The following is a 20,575-nucleotide window of genomic DNA, read 5'->3' as shown; positions in this document are numbered from 1 at the left end:
TATTATATTATTTTTATATTATTAATAATTATAATAATAATAAATTAATATTATCAATATTACTATTAATAATATTAGTACAATATCTATTAATATAATATATATATATTAACAATAATAGTTTTAAAAAGTAAAAAAAGTTTAATTTTTATTAAACATTTATATATAAACATATGACTTATTTATTTAGTCATATGTATCTTTAGGAGTATTTTATTAATGCCAAAGTACATCCTTTTGTAATTTAAATTTCAAAATATGTATAATATTGATGATTACAACACTTTTTTTACATTTTTATGGTGTAATACTGAATAAATACTGCATAATAATCGATATTTGTGGATCGATTGAGCGCGCTGTTTCGGGGGAGGAGTCAACAAAGATGTTCTTTAACCTCCTTTGTTAATTTTCACGTTGCGAAGCTCTTTGGGAAACACTCGCAGAACTGGCTCATTCTTTACTCACGTCATTTGTTATTGGCTAAGGTTGACTGTTTTCGGGAAACCCACCCCAGAGGCTTTGTTCCAGTAGCAATAATAGTATCAGTTTATTATTCCATCTACTACATCAGTCTAGTGCATTTAAGTATTTATTCAAGAATATGATTTGCTGTTTTTATTGATGTTTATATATATATATATATATATATAGATATATATATATTAATTTAAGTTGTATAATTCTTTGTTATTTTGTATTATGTTTGATATTTATATTATACTGTTTATTATAAATACTGTTTTTGCAAATGGAGATATTTATGCAGTACATGTTTATCTACATGCTAAAATATAAATTTGGGATTTATTATTAAGTAATTTACTTAAATAATGTTGTGTGTTGTTTATATTTCATACATGATACTTTGTAATAAATTAATTAATTTACTATACACTTTAAATTGTGTTATTTATTTAATTGTTTTACAGCCAGTTGCAAAAAATGTCAAAGTGCCAATAGCACAGCTTTAAATTTTCTTCCTTGAAAAGTGTTCTCTGTTCAATATTGCACAGTTCTAAAAATTTGGGGCCACAATTGGTTTTCCACTGAGGGCATGAGTCAGTGTGTGTGTGTGTGTGTGTGTGTTAGAGCTCTGCAAATCAATGCTTTGGTGTTGATTTTGTATAGAGGAGTAAATCTTCGCTGGCCAAATGTGGGCTGCCTGAAAAGGGCCCACGCCGTGGGGCCGACGCTATACTGGTGAGCAAATCTCCATTGGCCCAATGTGGGCTGCCTGAAATGGGCCGACGCCATGGTGCTGGTGCCGTCCCGATGAGCAAATCTCCGTTGGCCCTAAGTGGGCTGCCCATATGGGGGCGATACGGCACCGACGTGCAAATCCCCAATGGTCCGATTTGGGCTGCCCATATGGGGCCGATGGCGTGGGGCCGATACCGCACCGATGTGCAAATCCCCAATGGCCCGATGTGGGCTGCCCATATGGGGCCGATGGCGTGGGGCCGATACCGCACCAACGTGCAAGTCCCCAATGGCCCGATGTGGGCTGCCCATATGGGGCCGATGGCGTGGGGCCGATACCGCACCGATGTACAAATCCCCAATGGCCCGATGTGGGCTGCCCATATGGGGCCGATGGCGTGGGGCCGATACCGCACCGATGTGCAAATCCCCAATGGCCCGATGTGGGCTGCCCATACGGGGCCGATGTGTTGGCCCACATTGGGCCCTCATTGGCCCAGTGTGGGCATGTTTGCTGGGCTGCATATTGCAATGTGTCCGTGCACTAAATTAAATGGACACATCATCCACGCCTTTAGCATATTTAAATCTGACAGGGTTAAAAGCATTTTTCCACAACTCAAATAAGTCTATTAGTAATTTTACTTAATATTGGCTACCATCTGGGACACAATAGGAACCATCTAGCAGCCCAATAGCAACAAACCAGGAAATTATAGAAGCCACTTATTAACACCAAGGCAACTATATTGAAATTTATATTGGCTCAAAGAAAATAATTACAGACACTTTGAGAACAAAGGATTTAGTTGTTGTTGCTATTAGATGCTGATATTTACCTCAGTGTTCTCCTAAAACCAGAGGACAGCAAAGGTTTACGTACTGTTCAGTGATGATGAGAGTGAGGGCATCCTCTTTCTTTTTACTGATTCTGCAAAAATATGTGAACAAAAGCAGAATCAACAACATTACAGTATTAGAAGCAGTAAAGTAACAGTATGAACAATACAATCTGCATGTTATACCAAATTATGCAGATTGCTTTCTTTATCAGGTCCCTTTTAAAATCATGTACGTAATTAAAGAGTTAGGTGGATCCTGTATTCTTGTCATACTGGCCTGTATTCTTGTAGGCCATAGAGCGCTGCAGGGCAGTGGGAGCTGAGCGTATGATGGCGGAGGGCATTAATATATGGATTAGCTGTGGGACGTTAACATATGGACTTCTACTGGCTGGGAGAACAGCAAACGCAGCTGAACTCTCACACAGTACAGTAAAAGCATACTGTAATATAGACATATACACTCTGTTGAAGGAATGTGTGTTTGATGTGTTTGTTCTATTTTGTTTGTCGGATTAGTTTTCTAGCTTCCCCTGCCAGCAAGGCAAATGTAAGGCATTAAATTGTCTTTCTCAAAGAGCATATATAGGCATACTGCTTATATTCAAGGATTGGGACACTTGCTTGTGTTTCAAGGGTATTAAAAACTGAGTTTTTCCTGCTTTTGTTGACGTAACTTTTTTATTGTGCAAGGAAAAATTTTGGAGCATTGCTGAGAGAATTTAATTTTAATCATTGACAAGGGCATTAGTGAGCTCAAGATTTTATTATGATCATCATCAAACCTCATCCCCAACTCCTTAACTCATCTCAGGATTATTGGATTGAGCACCAAAATTCCAAAAGAACACATTTCCATTGCATTGGTGCCAACATGTTTTGTCCTATTCACCTGATTTACCATAGCAACCACCTAAAATACCACTCTGGCAAATACCTTTGTAACTTGTGGTGTATGATTTGGACAAACGATCTGATGTGCGACAACACTGTTGGATATCCCAAAATCTATATTAAATGGGAAATTATTAAGTAGATTAGTTAAAGCTCCTTAATGTTTTTTTTTGCTTGGCTGCACTAACTTTTCCTGATCTAAGCAATATGTTGGTGTGTGCTTTCACTGTGGTCCTTTACCTAGATCTATGTCACTTTACCTCACTCTACCGCAGGCCTCATTATGTGGCCAAAACCAACCACCTAGTATACCCTGGCAAAACTTTAGCAACACCAAATATCTCTCTTAGCAACACCATAAAAAATTATAATTTATAAAATAAATGAATGGTTAATCAGTGTTTTGCAGAAATTGATGCACAGGTAGTTAGCTGTGCATCACTGGTCCTGGAGCTGATGCCACCACTAGAGCAGGGACAATTGTTGTGAAGGACCAAGCCTAATGTCCCATAAATAATAATCCACATGCCTTGTGCTCACTAGCCTTAACTCTCCTGCCTCAAGGCTTAAGGCTAACAGCACCAACCCTTGGTGCCTCCAAAATTTTCCCCACTCAATCAACTGTCATTGACTCCTCACTGATTTCTTAATATCTGCTATCAGCATATTACAGCAAAGTACTACATCACACTTGACAGATGGGTCAGACACTTAATTATAAAAATAATTAAAGTCATGGGGTGAGTAGATAAACAGAAATAACAGGACCAAAAACAGAAAATTGTAAGCAGACTTGTAAACACAAACCGAGCAGACAGTCTAAAACCAGTAGATCCCAAAAATAGACAGGTGAACAAATCCAAAAGGACCAGAAGCAGACGAGAAAACCAGGACAAACTGGGATCGATAACCAGACAAGACAGAAACAAACGGGAGAAATGCTTGGTATATCTTAACAAGTTATGTTATACCTCACAAAGTGCATGACATACTGACAGGCTTATATACACATAGAAACAGGTGAGATAACTACTCATGATTCCATGCTGAATCATATTAAGCATATGAGCTTTGGACGGTTTCTGGTTGGTAATGTGTCCTGGTTGGTAGAGTGGACATATTTGAGAGTTTTTCAATGCAGAATTGTGGCAATTGTAGTGAAACAGGACAAAGGAGGTGAAAGAAGAGCATACAAGCGTGACAAATACACTCTTCTTGTAATGAAACAATCAGTTGGTTACCATCATACCTCTATGACATGTGTTCATGCTAGTATTCATTGTGCAGGTACGAGTGTAGCAGTGTTGCCAGTGGTTTTACAATATTTTTTAACGCCAGAAAAGATATCTCCTGTTGATGTCTTCTGTGGTCAGAAACTAAACGTTGGTGAAAAACTAGAGGATAATCAATGCAAGCTGTGCATCAACAGATGGGCTACAGTCTCTAACTGCACACTAGCCAGGTGGAGCTACGAGGGAGGGGTTTCTGATAAAGTGGCTGGGCAATGGGTCTGTGTGGGTGTGGAGTTGTGATGGTGCTTTGACTGTTCTGGTTGCTGAGCCGTTTTGTTTGAAAAGCTCTGCTGTCCAGAATGTTGGACTGCTGGAATTTAGAAGATCTGTGAATGATTCCGTTTCATTTGAGATGGATTTTACTGTTTTGTAAGATACATGTTATCTGACACTAAAGCTGAAAAGTGACATGGATTTATCAGAAACTATGGTACATAACAAATATCAGTTATCCAATTTCATTACTCTGATTAAAAAAAAAACATCAATATGCACTTATTGATTAAAATGCCATTCAAGGACACCACACACTTGGCCAACATATGAGCGACCCAATGTGTGTTATATGATGCTAGTAAACAGAGGTGCTTAGAACCCCTATGTACCACCTAGCGTGGCAAAAGTTGACAGAACCCAAAAACACTTTTCCCACTGATTACAGTCATAGCAAAAATCTGAAATGCAGTCGCATCCAGCATAGCAACCACCTGAAATATCTTAGAGACTGGCCTGGTGACCATCTGGAAAATCATAACACCTACCTGTGAATGCCTTAGCAACACTACAGAACCTTATTACCTAAATCCTAGCAAACATCTGGGAGCCCTTATAAGTACTCTAGCATCTGAATGCATTCACAAACTCAAAACAGTATTCACAACTCATCCACAGAAGTGATTGTCCACGTCTGTTTTATACAGTGCTGGAAACTGCTCAGAGCCCCTCAGTTCTGCCTAACATTGTATCGTCATCGTCATCGTCATTTACGCCTTTTTGAGCATTCTTGTTTTCTTGAACCTGGAAACGATTACGGAATTATTTAATATATTTGCACTATTGAAGTAAAAGGCATTTAATTCCTAACATTACATTTAGTATTATATGTTTAGTAGTTTTTTTTTTTTTAATCCTTTAACACTTTTTCTTGAGTAAAAAGCTTGAGTTGATACTTCAACTTCTACAGAAATATTTTAAATCCTAGTATCTATACTTCTCCCTAAGTAATAATTGTGAATACTTTTGTTACTTTTGATTATTCGGGGGCAGGAAAATCCTGTGTTTACTACTATAGCATCAAATTCTGAGATCATTTAAAACTAAAAATAATCAAATACAACAAATAGTCGTTAACGGGCTAACCGCTAACAAGCTAGCTGCTAACAACTTAGCCACTTACAAGCTAGCCGCTAAAAGGCTAACCGTTAAACCACCATTTCTGCAACCATAGTCCGGCTTTAATCACAGACTGCTGGAACACAAAGCTCCATCCTGTGGCCATCTCAAAAAATCCAGTGTGAAATGGACATGCTGTGTAGTGAAACATGATAACGAGTACAGACTTCTGTCAAATAGCCCACCTCCATTCACTCCCAGCATTCTGAAATACAGATATTTTTGGCGAAGCTAACAACAAGCTTACAATACTAGCAATAGGGGCATAGCATTGTCCATGCAAAGAAATCACTATTTTTACACCGCTAACCAGCTCAAAGTCACCAGATATTTTCAGCAACAGATGGAATTCATGCATTTCCACAGAATTAATTGTACAATCTGTTACCCTATCCTACTTGTTCGTTTGTGCCTGTCAGTTAAATTATCGTGACTTAATTTCAAGATGGCGCCGCCCGGAGAACTACATCATTAAGGCAAGGCAAGATTATTTTTACAGGCAATTTAACAAGGTAATTTTATACAGAAATATTTACGCATCAAAGCATAAGTTTAGAAGAAAGTTTTTATTAGAATTAAAAGATTGATTAAAAGAACTGCAAAAAATGTATACAAAATATGACATTTAAAACTGAATTAAAATGAATAACACTGAAATGTAAGAAATACATAAGACATAATACAGAAAAAAGTTTAAAAGAAAGTTACAAGACATTATAATTAAAATAATAAAAAGTAATAAAAACTAAGAAAAAAAAACAAGAAATAAAGTTCTAAGTAAGTCAAACTGTGGAAAGCACAAGTAAGTTCTCAGCTTGTTCTTATAAGAGGTTACAGCCTGAACACATTTCAGCTTCTGGAAGTTTATTTCAACTGATTGTAGAATAATAAACTACCTGCGCACTCAGTGCCTTGTTTTAAAAATATTTCTGTGTATGGGCAATGCTATGCCCCTATCGCTAGCATTTTAAACCTGTTGGGATCTCTGCCAAGAATCGCTGTATTTCGGAATGCTGGGAGTGAATAGAGGTGGGCTATTCGGCAAAAGTTTGTACTCATTAACATGTTTCCCTACACTCCTTCTTTACTGATGTTTTGACCGGAGCTGTTTGTGTGTATGTGTGTGTCTGTAGCTTTCTCCTGATGATGGAGTCGATTCTGAGGGGTGAGCTGGATTTCACAGCAGGTTTCAGAGAGGAGCTGAGGGCAGAGCTGAGGGCAGACCTGCAAGAAGACAACTGTGGGATTAGATGGCCGTCCTGCCCTCTTTCTGTGGACATGCATCCAGCATCACATTTCGCCCTGGCTGCCGCATACCACGACATCAAGATGCGTCTAGCCAGTCTGGAGCATGAGAACAGCAGCATCAAGAGGAAACTGAAGAACTATGAGATTAAAGTGAGAAGGAGAAAAACTTTAACATCTCTATACAAACCACCGAACACCTAACAGACACCTTGGAACATTCTAGCAATTTCTTTAAATTACAAAGCAAACACACCATTCAACACCAAAAAAAACAGAGCTACCACATAGCAGCATCTTAGCAATCCAAAACACCATAGAAACTACCTAGGGAAACCTTTGCAACACTGTAGCTAAACCCATACAATCAGAAGAACAGCATATTTAACTTAGAAACACTACTCCAACAACCATGGCAACTGCTCACTTGGAACTGCATAGAAGCTGTAGCAACCACCATGGAGTAGATTATTCTGTGGTTGTAATACTGCTAGAGGGTCAGGGTAAATTTTTCTCTATTTAGACTTTTATCAATCCCAGATTTTAACAATCATAAATATTCAGTGTTGTGTTTTTTGTGTGCGTTTACCTCAGTTTCCGATGATCAGTGAGTTTGCAGAGGAGCGAAGTCTGTGCTGCTCATGTGAACCCAAAGAGACCAAAGTGATCCACACAGAGGCCAGCAGCAGCCTGCAGCAACGCATCAGTACACTCACACAAGAGGTACGACAGGAACTAGTGTGAGTCTATGTGTGAATATGTACAGTACAGTTCGGTACAACAGATACAGACATTTGCGTTTCCGCACTTAGCACCTCTGGGTAAAGGTCGGGAAAAGTTGTGGGTTACTTTCCATATGAGAAAGGGCCTTGTGTGTGTGTAATAAATAAAAAATAGGGTGTATTCACCCCTTGTGAAAAGGAAGTATACTTAAGAGCATTAAAAGTATGTTCAAATTGAGTAAAGAATACTAAATGCACATTTTCAATTTAATGTACTTTATAAAAATACACATTAAATACACTTTCATAAAATGTATTCTGATTCTGACCAGAGAAACAAACTACAGGTATGGAAACACCCCTAAAAGGTTGCATTGTAGGGTTAGTTCAGTATTATGTTTGATTTCTGTATATGAAGAAATGGATACCAATTTCAAAGAAGTGGAATCTTTGAATACTTTTTTGTTCATCTCAAATAATCCAAGCAAAATGCATGTAAAAGCTATTATCTGGTATTAACAGTAACCAAATGCATAGCCTGTTTTCTCCTGTTCAGCGTGATGGTTATTGAATATGAAATGCGTGAAATGATGATCTCTCCCAGTTGCAGAAGAGTAAAGCCCATGAGGAGCATCTGGAGGAGGTGATTAAAGCGTATGAGAAGATCCATCTGGAGAAAAGTAATGTGCAAAAGGAGCTGGACAACATGGTGAGAAGCAGCAGTGGACAGATCAGCCACTTTAGTCATTTATTAATAATCCTCTGAAATCATGCGTCATTCTGTAGTTGGTGTCTTGCCCATATCAGAAGCTCTTGGTCTGAGCTGGATTTCTCTCTGACAGAAATGAAAGGGGTTTTTAAAATCTTACTCTCTACCTTGTGGGAAACGCATGTTTCAAACTTTTTATGCTTGTTTCTGTGCTTTGAAATAAGAACTAATTGATGAGGTGGGAGACATTTTTTTCTTTAGCAAAAGTCAGGTTTACACTCCACAATGTATGTAAGTTCTGACACATTTAAAAATGTTGATGTGGGAAAACACTAAAGTTATTTTTCTCTAAAAACATTTTCACAGATAAGAACCATGTTGAGTTCTGTTGGTTTGACTACAATTTATCATGTAACACAGATAAATTTGCTTCAGCCAAGGCTGTCAATCATCTCCATAACTGGCTACTTACTGTCCTGCCTACTTCTCACTAAGCCACGCCTTTTTAATCTGCATTTTTTATGTGTTGAGAAAACAGGATCCTAGCAGATGCTGTGGGTGTATAAGCTGTTTAATGTCAAGTCTGTTCAAAGAATTTCTTGCCTTTCTGTCAGAGAAAGACAAAGGCATGGCTTCATGCATAATATGAGTGGCAACATGACAGCAGGCTACAAATTCTCAGAAAAAAAAATCCCAAACCATCAGTTCAAATTCGGATCACAGGCATCAGCAGCGGGAGTCTGAGAGAGCACAATTGGCATTGCTCTCTAAGAGGTGGGCTGAGGGCACTCTCTCTTCTCTCCCCATGAATCCCTAGTGTGATGCTGGCCGGCACAGTCGTCTGTTAGCTGATGTATCACAGCTGGTGTGCTGTGCTTTTCTTAGGGCATACTGACTACAAAGTGATGCTGTTCCCAGTTGGGGAAAAAAAACGGTGGCTAAGATCATATCGGAGTAGGCATATGACAGGAGGAGTTGTAATAAATGGGTGGGGTAAGTGGCCTTCCAAATTGGAGAAACACTGGATAAAATTAGAAATAATTTATATAAACAAAAATCTCATATCAATCGTTGCATGCCATTATGCTGTGGTATCTACCACCAAATCCTGTATGTTGCAACGTGGATCAGATTTGGTCTGCATTCCACACAGATGCTTTGATCAATTTGGAGGTCAAATCAAAATCTTTTTTTTTTTTTTGTTAATTTCATTCCTGCACAGTTTTTGCAGTGTGTCAGAGAGCATTATCCTGCTGAAAGAGGCCACAGCTGTTAGCGGCATGCTGTTGCAATAAAGTAATGTACTTGGTCTGCAACAGGGTTAGGTAGGCTTTATGTGTCAGAGCATACATGCATCAATGCCAGGACCCAAGGTTTCCCAGGAGAACAATGCCGAAGAAAATAATATAGTGGAGAAAGCAACCTGCAGGATTCAGAACTGTTGCAATAGACTGACCACAACTAAAGTAGAACAAGATTAGAGAATCATCTTGGGGGATCTGATTTTAGTCTGTATGTGTGTGTGTGTGTGTGTAGACGACCCTGGCAGAGCAGCATGTGAAGAGAATCCATGGTTTAGAGTCGGCTCTGAGACAGAGAGAAACGCTCCTGCAGAGGAAAAGCTCCAGACTGGGCAGCGGGAGAGAAAAAACACACCCACACTCACATCCACATCCACGCAGCAAAGACACACACCTCCTCCATCTCCACAACAGCCTGGACGTTCCTTGTGGTAAAACTGCACCTGCGTAATAATCACTATTAAAATACATAACTTATGTAGTGCTTTTTATGCATAAAGCTTAAAGAAAGTGAGTAACACATGTTGACAAGTAAAGACATCCATACACACCATAATTTTTCTGGTCTCAGATGGAATTTAACCCATCTGTGCAGTGAACACACACATACACACTAGTAAAAATACTTAGAAGATACAAACAGTGATTTTGTAAGAGCACATGTAAGAGACAGCCATCACCGTGGTGCCCACTCAAGGGCCCAACATTGGTGGCCCAACAAACCCAGGTATCAAACCCACAACCTTGTCATTGATGGTCTGGTGTTCTAACCACTGAGCCACCACTGTAATTCTCATGAATTTAGGAAAGCAAAGTGTATTTCAATTTTCATTTCTTTTTTACATTTAAATGTTTGTTTTATTTTGTTACTAATTATGGTTGCTTCTAATTTCAGATCCATGTATGATTTTGATTTTGATTCTAAAGCCTTTTTCTCCCGTGTTTCAGCATTGGACTGTCCTGGTCCGACCCTGCAGAGTTCCCGCAGCCTGGATACACTTACTGACCTGAAGGTGCAGCGCCTCGAGGCAGAGCTGGAGGGGGCATGGCATGAGGCACAGGGGGCGTGGCAGAGAGAGGCAGAGCTAAAGACAAAGCTTCAGCGGCTACAGGACGAAATCAGTCACTTGCAGGAGAACCAAAGACAGGTACTCATACTTATTCATGTATACATATTTGTGACAGTATTTGTGACAGTGCCTGTTTTGGGATATAGCCAAAAAGGACACACTTTTTCTCTACCTGTTGTGATGTCAGCGCTCATAATTATTCTAATTAGTGATAATTTCACCTTTAAGCCTTAGGAGTTCGGTGTCTTTGATAGTAGTTTGGACAAAACTTTTTTAGTATGAAGGTGAATGTGAAAGATTTATCTCAAAGTAATTGGTATTGCTACAGAAGTTTTTATGTAACCCACTAAATCCTGACTGAATAATGTAGGTTGTCCCACTGGTGGCTATATTTCAGTAAAACTCAAGAAATTAGAGCTTTTTATTCCGCTGCCTTATCCTATTTAGGAACCAAAAACACCTGAGCACTGCAGGTGCCTGAATAATGGACTCAAGTAGAATTTGGAATAACTGTCCTACAGTAAATTATTTTACACTCTATTGATTAAGAATCTTTTTCTATATTGCAGGAATTGGACACCCCCTGTGATCACTGTAATATGGAATGGATCCAGAAAGCAGGAGATGAACAGTGAGTGAAAGATCGGAAATTAAAATATAATTCTCCTTTAATTGAGCCTAATTCAGCACGCTTGCACAACCGATTCAGCTTATCTGTTAATTGCTAGGAAAACATTTTACCGTATTTTTTGCACTATAAGACACACTATCAATAAACGTATATTTTCTGGCCTATTGTCTTACATAAGGCACATCAGATTATAAATCGCATTTTGTGAGACACTAGTAACTAGTAGTAGGAAAAGGGGTGTTACCATGTTTTTCTTCTAAATTCAGCAGTTCTCACCGCTGGGTGGCAAGACCTGTAAAGCTAAGCTAGGTTAAGTAAACAAAACTGTAATACTTAAAAAAAAAAAAACTTTCACATGAGTCAGATAAGTCAAACGAGTGCTGGATGTTAATATACACAGATTTCTCCTATGAAAACTGTTTATTTGAATGAGTAAAGTGCTTCGGTTTATCTACACTAAGCTTATAATTATAGTTTTTCAACAGCACTACAATGAGGAAGCCATGGTGCTATCGGTGCTAGCGGTTTGTCCCACATAGCTTGTTTTAACACGGTAAACGTGCAGACTACAGGCCGATAATAATCATATCTGAATGGCCAAAGAGCTAGTGCTCAGCGTGGTTAGCTGATAATGCTGCTCCAGCAGTGCTAGCAGGGGTTATCAGCAGGCTTCAGGCCGATAATATTCAATACAATGCTAATTCTGTTGGAGAACTAATCTGAAACACCTGTATAATGCTGCACGTTAGCGGAGTGGCTTTACTGTTTTTTTACAACCTGACTTGTAGAAATCATACATAAGGCACACGGGATTATAAGGCGCACTGACGATTTTGGGGGAAATTAAAGGATTTTAAGTGAGCTTTACAGCGTGAAAAATATGGTAATTTGTAAGGGTTGTGTTACATGCTTGTCTTTCGTCTGGTATAAGAGCTGTGTTTTCTCTCTCAGGGTTAATCTGGCTTTAGCCTATACAGAGCTGATGGAGGAACTGAGCAGAATTCGTAGCTTGACTGCTGAACAGAGTGAGATCCTGAGACAGAAACGAAAACATCCTGAGCAGAAAAGCCCCGGTAATCCTGTTCTGTTTAACTTTCTTACCTTAAACCATTTAACCACCTGAACAAGCAAAAATAATTAAATATTTTAATATATTTTTAAGTTTGGGGCAATAATATATACAACTTATAGAATTCCATCTATCACAGCGTATAAAACTATAATATACAAAAAAATTAATGCATACCTATCACAATTCCACCAAAAACAATTCAGATGTGTGGAGTAATTTACTGATGAGAACTGAAAAGGCATATTACTGAAAGATTCAGTGACCTCTAGTGGATATTTTTGGCCTAACATACCTTTTTCCTTAAAACTGAATTTGATGTGGGTCAGCAGAAGCAGATATAAGACACTCTGCTCCAACGATAAACTATATGTCTGAAGGTTTGTGGACACCCCTTAATTTTAGTTATTTTTAGCCACTTTCAGGTGCATTCACTGTTATCAATAGTGATCAAATGCACACACAGTCAGCTTGTACAAACACTGACGAATAGTTTTTGTTTTGTCCACAGTACTAAGGCATTCTGCAACACCCCAGCACCACTCTCCCTCCTCCCCCCTCTCCGCTTCATCCGGTCCAGCCTCTTTCTCAGCCCGCACATCCACCAACCATCTCCGGGCGTGCTTCCAGGGCCGCAGGAGCTTCTCTGAAATCACTGACCCCTCCACGCCCCACCAGGGCTCTCTCCGTACCCTGTGTTACCCAGCATCCACTCTGCCCAAGCACCGGCCAGCAGGCGACGGCTACCTGAGGCAGCAGAAAGGGGCACTGTCCATTGGGCCCCGCCCAGCATCTGCCCACAGCGCAACGCGAAGCATCCCCTGTGCCTCACCTGTGCGGAATGTGCATCACCTGTGCGTTCAGGAGCAGCTGCCTGACCCCGCCCCACTGGTCACACCCCCGCAGTCTTCAGAGGACGAGGAAGAGGAGTGGCCGAGTACAAGCTCCGCCCACAGTCCCGTCCACAGCCCCACCCACAGCCCGCCCAGGACGCTGGGGGTGATGCCCCCTCACCCACCTTTTCCTGCCCCTGATACTCCGAGCACACTGTCCTGCCCCTTACAGGGCTACCTGAGCGCAGAGCACGCTCAATCCTGGCCGTCAATCAAAGTAAGAAATTATATATGTTAGATGTTTTGTGCGTGTGGTAAATGTTGTAAAGTTCAAAAAGGTAAATTACTTCTCAACTCAAATAAAGCCAGTCATTTAAGAATGTTTGGTTCCTTAGTATTAAAACTGAAGCCATTAGTAACAGAAAGTAAGTGTAAGTAATAGAAGCTCATACAAGCTTCCCTAACACACAGGCTCAAGTGTTTAAACACACCTGAAACAATTGCACACACTCAGGTTCGTTTCTAGGTCATGTTTGATTGTAGCGAAAAAAGTGTTCCTTATTTTTTTAATGGGGATTTAGTCTCCATCAATCAGTAGATTGGTATCAGAACTGAATGATATGCTGGAGTGATAGGCTTCATTTCATGCTAAAATGTCAGGGTTTCTTTTTTTGATATGTGCATGTACTCTATGTGTGTATACATATGTGTAATTCAGCTTATTGTATGTGGTGATGTTTGTTTATATAATTTTTTTTTCTCAATAAAAAATGAAGCATAGAAGCTCATACCCTACTAATTAGCATGGTGTTAACTGTATGCCTAAAATCATTATACAATGACTTAAGAGTGTGATGTAGTGTGTAATTAAGGCTATGTTCACACAGCAGGTAAAAATCCAATTCTTTTACGTTATATGTGACACTAGTTTCATTTGTGTGACTGTACTAATCGTAAAAATGCATTGAATCTGACATTTTTAATAGTTATTTGAGCTAGTTCAGTATGTGGTATTAAAATCTGATACATATCTGACTTGTGACAATGTGACTCTCTCTGAATGGAATTCCTGCAACTTTTGCGTCAAAGAGAAAAAAAAACACGAGTAGATAAGAAAGCGGACAGCAGCAGTGAATTTGGGACTTCAGTGGCAGAAAAACAAGATAACAGAACTTATTTAGACAGATCTCTTCGTTCCAATAATATTAGAAGGCTTGTATCAAAGAGGTAGAGATCGTGTGAACAGCCTAAAGTAAACACCAGATTTGGTCAGAAAATTGTATTTAAGCCACTTTTACTTGCTGTGTGAAGGAAGCCTTAGATGCAAAAACAGTCTACTTTGACCTGATCATGGTTGTGATGTCACCTGTCTGCTATGATACAACAGGAAAAACACTATACATCTACAAAACTATGAGCAGTTGTCTTTCAGAAAGATTTTAAACAATTCACAAAATAATATTTATTATTCATATTTGTTCATTACTTTGCATCTGAAGTTTTTTTGCATCTGCATCTGAAAAAAGTGTTATTAATCTTATACCTTTTTCTTGTTTCAGCTGTGGATGGAATCAGAGGAGAATGATTCTCGAAGCTGCCCACTCTGCCAGCTGACATTTCCCACTGGCTATCCTGAAGATGCTCTAATCAAACACATTGACTCTCACCTAGAAAACAGCAAAATCTGAACAACTAGCCACTTAAAGCAAAGCCGCACAATAAAACCGTTCCTACAGGTGACAGACAGCAATCTGAACAGTACAAGCTGAACCACAGTGGTCAAATCTGACCAGACGTAATACTGCCACTGTGCAGATTGTGTGATCTACAAAACTCTCACATGCACTACAGTTCAAATCTCTGGAACCAGTATTGTCAATTATATGAAACCCATTTAGTTTGTCAAAATATTCTAATCTGCTTGTCCTGATCAACATCTTAATATCTATCAGATCATCTGTAGAACCAGAGGAATTTTTTAGAAGAGCCAGGTGTAGAAAATCATGACCGTAGATGATTTTAACATGACAAGGAAACTGCTGAACATCTAAAATTAAGTTCTGATGACATTAATATTCAGAATGATGTTGGAGTATATGGTTTTATAGAAAATAGTGTTGGAATCCCAACTAATTACTAATACTTTTTTTTAAATATGATGTATGTAGTATAGATATCAAATACTCCGATATCCACAATACATACTCTGAACCAGAGGTTTTTTTTTTTTATGTGGTTACCATATACTATTCCTACAATGGGCTCATATGGAGACACGGCCTGTACCATCTAGTGGTCACATGGCATTAAACTCAGTCGATTAAAAATGGTATGGGTAATTATTTAGCAAAAACAACTTCCTGTTAAAAGACAAATTTTAGTCTTTATACTTATGTCCTACTAATCCTAAAGAACTAAGAAAATGTATACATGCACAACAAGCTAAAGCCTGGGTCTTGGGAGGTCCTCTTCTGAAGCCAGTTTCTAACATTAGCGTTATACTTATAGTTGAATTAGCTACATAAGTAGCAGTGCATTGTTTGCTACATAATTAAGAAAAAAATCCTAATGAACAAGATATGCCAGATAATTACATGCCTAACAGTTTCGTCTCTAGTAGAAAGCCACTTCAGTTTTTAATGTGGTTTATCCAGACCTTTTGTTTATATATTTTTCCTTCTTTCTATTCTTTCATTCTTTAGAAATAGAGCAATACCTACCGTTAATCTTAAACACAGCTCACTATCTTTCAGCTGTGTGTGTGTGTCAGCCTGATTGTAATGATGGAACAGGGTTATTACAGTCCGGTGCTGTGACAGTCAAAATGCTGTCAAAATGTCTACATGTAAGTATTTCAGGCAATCTAGATTTTTTTTCACCTACTTCAATTTTACAAATGAACAAATGTCCCTCTAGAACAATATGTGCTTAAAATGTGCCACAAACAATACTGTAAAATTTGTACATATTTTATTTTACATATACTGTATATGTTAATTTACTAATATGACAAGTGGCACCAAACATTTAAACTGTAGTTCCAATAATATTAATTTGAAGATCATAGAATCTGCAGAAACTGTGAAATCCATGTTCATTATACACAAAGCATAAAAACTGTAGAAAATCCATCTTAGTCTTAATTCTAATAATTATTTACCATAAAAGACTCAGACTTCTAAGAAATGAAATAGATGACAGTTTACAGTAACTTCATCAGTCCAGTGCAGTGAAAATGACCACTCGATTCTTCCAGCTCTACTACCACACAAATCTTCGAGTCCTGCCACCATTCAGACATTTTTAACAAGCCGTTTTTGTTCATTATGAAGCTCCTCTCTGCAGACCCACAATAACGGTGAGGATTACTCCAGACTTGTGTGAATAGCTATTGTTCTGTGCTGTATATTGCTTTAGTTGTTAGGCAGGACCCTTTAGTAAGAGCAACAGTAGCTTAGGTAAACTTTCCATAGATCTCCATAGTCTTCCGAACCTGTTTGGATTTGTTTAATGTTTGTACAGTTTGTCCTTTTATGTCTTAAAGGGCATTCAGACATTCTGGATGAGTTTTCTGTGCATGTAGAACTTTAGAATTTATTCTGTTCCTCACTATTTTGGAAAATATAAATTGTAGAGAATGTTTGCTTTTAAAGAAAAAAAAAGCAAAAGCTTAGAAAGGTTTTTTGCTAGATGAACGAAGCCATACTTTTAGCACTGTAATATGAAAATGTGAGGGCTGGTGTCAGTCCAAACTCTTCATGCTCTGCACTTTGCTTTTGTCCCTGCTGTTATTTATTAAAAATCCAAACTTAAATAAGTAGTTTGGCAAATATATATATATATATATATATATATATATATATATATATATATATAAATATATATATATATATATATATATGGTTGACAATTGTCACTCATTATGTGTGATGTCTGATGCGTGTGTTTGTAGTTTATAAGAGAAGGTGCTAGGCTTATATAGCAAACAATTACTGGACTAAAACCCTATCCGGGATTTTACACTTCTACTCAATGATAAAACTCTTGTATCTGGACTGCATTTAAAAAACAGGAGGATCAGTGAATCTTTAGGCTTTCTTGGTCACATGAAATCGCGTTCAGTAGCTCCTCCATTTCCACTCGCTGTTGTGTTTACGTGGATCTTTGTGGAAATGCACGCCCAAAGTATAATTACAGTATGTGGCAGTGGACAAATAGCTATTTTATTAAACACAATACGAAATCCAGGGATGTGCGTCCAAACGGCACTAAAATTACAGAAGGACCACGGAGTTCAGCGAAAAAGAGTAGGTAATTCTGCCTGTAATTTTCTCAGTGGACCCCCATAAAAGAGAAAATTAGCCCAGGCCCCCCTGACTCACTAATCCTGTCTGGATAGGGCTTTATTCAGTGTTCTGTTTGCCAATTTCTTCACTTCTACAGTTCAGATTTCTCATTAAATCAGTCATAAACACAGTAATGTACGACTTGTATCTGTGGACATGTTTCCTTGCTGCATAATGAGTTATCAACTGCTATCATTAGTTATGCTAACCTGAACATTGCTAACATTGAGAGCTTTATCTGAATGTTTAACTGGATTCAGTCAGCTGGGGTGTGACAATATCAGGAAAATAGATTGCAGGATTAGACTGACCTCATCTCTAGAAACACACACCAAACTCTCTATACATCTCTCTCAAACTACCTATAAACACAAATATGAACTTCTCCACAGAGCTGAACCAAATCTTTTCCTCAGCTCTTACCCAGTTTGAAAGATTACACAGCTTTTTGACAAGATGTTTGAAGCAACTAAATGAGATCATGGTAGTGCATTGATGGAGATGAGTTTGGTGACAGCCTAAGACCAGTGTTTGTTAGAAACATTAGCCTAGTGTATTTTATTGTACACTAAAGAAGCACACATCAGATACCCAACATGTTTCGGCTGATTGACTGCATCCAGGGTCTGTAAATTTTTTTTTAATCAGGTAGGTTTTTTAGCTCTATGAAAATGCAATGAATCCTCAGGGTAAACTGATCTAAAGAGGGGATTTAATTGCATTTTTGGAACGTTAGAATTGAGTATATTATTAGTTCATAACAATAATAAAATTAAATACATTTTCAAACTCTATATTGAGATATTGTGATTTTTTTTTTATACTTACCTAAAGACAGAGAAAGTCATGGGGATTTTAACGAAGGTATTAAATGTGTCCCCTTTAAATTGTTTCATTGGAATTAGAAACAAATAATTTAAAACTTAAACATAAATACATATATTGTAATATAAATGGGCTTAATCTGAATTGCCTAATACTACATTAATTAGTATACAATACTAAAATATTAAATGTTAAGCTTAAGTATATCATTTTCTTTCTTTATAAATATTTTTATTCTATTTCAAAAAAATAATATTGCCCATTACGGTCAACATCCTGCTAAAAAAAACCCAGCTCAAGACCAGCTGGTTTATCCAGAAAAAAAATACCCTGTGCAGGTCTAGAGCTAGCTAACAAGCTAGCAAACCAACATGGGGTATGTGTTTGCAGGGCAGTTTTTTTAGGGTCCTTGTTTCATATGAACTTCTGATGAATTCTGATGAGTCTTGAGGAGTTAACCTTGTTATGTCTGTCTGCAGCACTTGTTAGCACAGGAAATTCTAATTTAGTGGGCTAGAAACGTTCATTACTTGCTTGTTAGCTCTTTTAGCTTTGTAGCTTTAGTCCAAAACTAAAAAAGTTCAGACACCACATGTACCCTCCTTCAGCAAACTCATCACACAGCAACAACTACTTTATTTTATGCATTCTGGCATCAAACATACTGTTTAGTGATCTTACAGCCAGGCCCACTGCAACAGGACAGCCAAACAAAGCAATTGCCTGGGGCCCTAAACTGGCCTATGGCCCGAGACAACGACTGGTTATGAATTAAATGCAACGACAAAATGCATAAAAGTATAACCACATTATCAGAATCCCCATCAAGGGGGCCACTCCCAATAGCTACTGACAGTAGCACACAACCAGACTGGAACATGTTCAGCAGTATTCATGTACACCAGCTGTTTACTGTATTTAACACTGGACTAAATGGCATTAGTCTCACTTTTAAATCAAGGGTGATGGTATGTGGTGGGGTCCATTTTGCTTGGGGCCCCCACATGCCTTGAAACATAAGATCAGCACAGTGATCAATTTCCTGAATGTTGGATGCTTGTGTTCCTTCACAGATCCAGTCTGATGCTCAGCAAACAGAGATCCATTTGTGGAGCTATTTATAGCTAAGGAGTTGTAATGTTATGAACTAGAGACATTCCCAATAGTAAGATTCTGATTTATAAGACTATTTTTAACCATATATAATTATCTCTTTAACTCAGATAACAGCAGATAATACAGTCATGGCTAATTGAATACTAATTGGCTACTATATATATACCAGAGCACTTAATTGCATACTGTTTATTAGGGGTAGGACAATATATTGATGTATCGATAATTGGCGTCAAATATTAATATATTTTTTTATTGAAACAAAGGGGCTCTAAACTCAACAACATTTTTTTAATGGTCTTGACCCCACAGGATCAACACTGTGCAGGTATTGTTAGGGTGGTGGGTTATTCTCAGCGCAGCAGTGGGGTGACACAGACACAGCAGTGCTGCTGGAGTTTTTAAACACACTGTTCTCTCAAAGTCATGAAAGAATGAATGCATGTTTGTCAATGGTTTTAAAATGAGAGATTTATCCTCTTTAATTTAGCCACGGCAAAATAACACCACACAGACAATCACTTTATCTCCCAATGTTTATGAATATAATCAATGAAAAAACAGGCTATTTTCACATGAATAGATTATGTAAAGCGCTAAAATCCTGAACATAAAAGCAGAAAAAAGGTGCTGTGATGCATATTTTATTTGACATTCATAAAAAAATAGTTACTGTTTAACTAACAGGGCTCAGATAAGACTTCTACTGATTTCTAACGTCTGATTATTGTAGGAAAGTGAAATTCTGCATAATAACAATACAACAGCAGGACTATCTGTGAATTACTGAACTAACTGCATTGTGAGTTGAAAATACAGGACTGCAGCAGCAGGACAGAGAAATACTGACATAAAACATCAGATACCTCAAAGAAATTCATAAAAAACAAGGCATTTTTTTCCAGTTACCATTCCTTTTTTAGGAAAGCTAAGACTTCATTTTAATATTTTACTTTTTTTTTCCATACACAATATTTTCCATAATAACAGTAGCACAAGTACAAATAAATCACAAAATGTGACTCACCGATTATTTTAAAGATAACTGATGCTGACAGCAGTGCACTGTTTAACATTTTAAAACA

The 20,575-nt window shown here is 38.0% G+C and overlaps 1 protein-coding gene across 1 annotated transcript in view; it reads left to right on the top strand.

The window, feature by feature from the left end:
- LOC103039109 (TANK-binding kinase 1-binding protein 1) overlaps positions 1 to 17,014 on the top strand; it is a 24,517-nt gene extending 7,503 nt beyond the window's left edge. The window contains exons 2-10 of the mRNA XM_007230780.4: positions 6,757 to 7,021; positions 7,463 to 7,591; positions 8,195 to 8,299; positions 9,836 to 10,031; positions 10,549 to 10,748; positions 11,240 to 11,301; positions 12,253 to 12,374; positions 12,882 to 13,480; positions 14,763 to 17,014. Of these exons, the coding sequence (XP_007230842.3) occupies positions 6,767 to 7,021; positions 7,463 to 7,591; positions 8,195 to 8,299; positions 9,836 to 10,031; positions 10,549 to 10,748; positions 11,240 to 11,301; positions 12,253 to 12,374; positions 12,882 to 13,480; positions 14,763 to 14,891 (1,797 nt within the window). The 5' untranslated portion in view covers positions 6,757 to 6,766 and the 3' untranslated portion in view covers positions 14,892 to 17,014. The remainder of the gene's footprint in view (positions 1 to 6,756; positions 7,022 to 7,462; positions 7,592 to 8,194; positions 8,300 to 9,835; positions 10,032 to 10,548; positions 10,749 to 11,239; positions 11,302 to 12,252; positions 12,375 to 12,881; positions 13,481 to 14,762) is intronic.
- The last annotated feature ends 3,561 nt before the right edge of the window (positions 17,015 to 20,575 follow it).

The sequence above is a fragment of the Astyanax mexicanus genome, chromosome 3, assembly GCF_023375975.1.
Source record: "Astyanax mexicanus isolate ESR-SI-001 chromosome 3, AstMex3_surface, whole genome shotgun sequence".
NCBI lineage: Eukaryota > Metazoa > Chordata > Actinopteri > Characiformes > Acestrorhamphidae > Astyanax > Astyanax mexicanus.
Note: the sequence above shows the minus strand (reverse complement) of the source record. Positions and strands in the feature narration are given on the sequence as shown.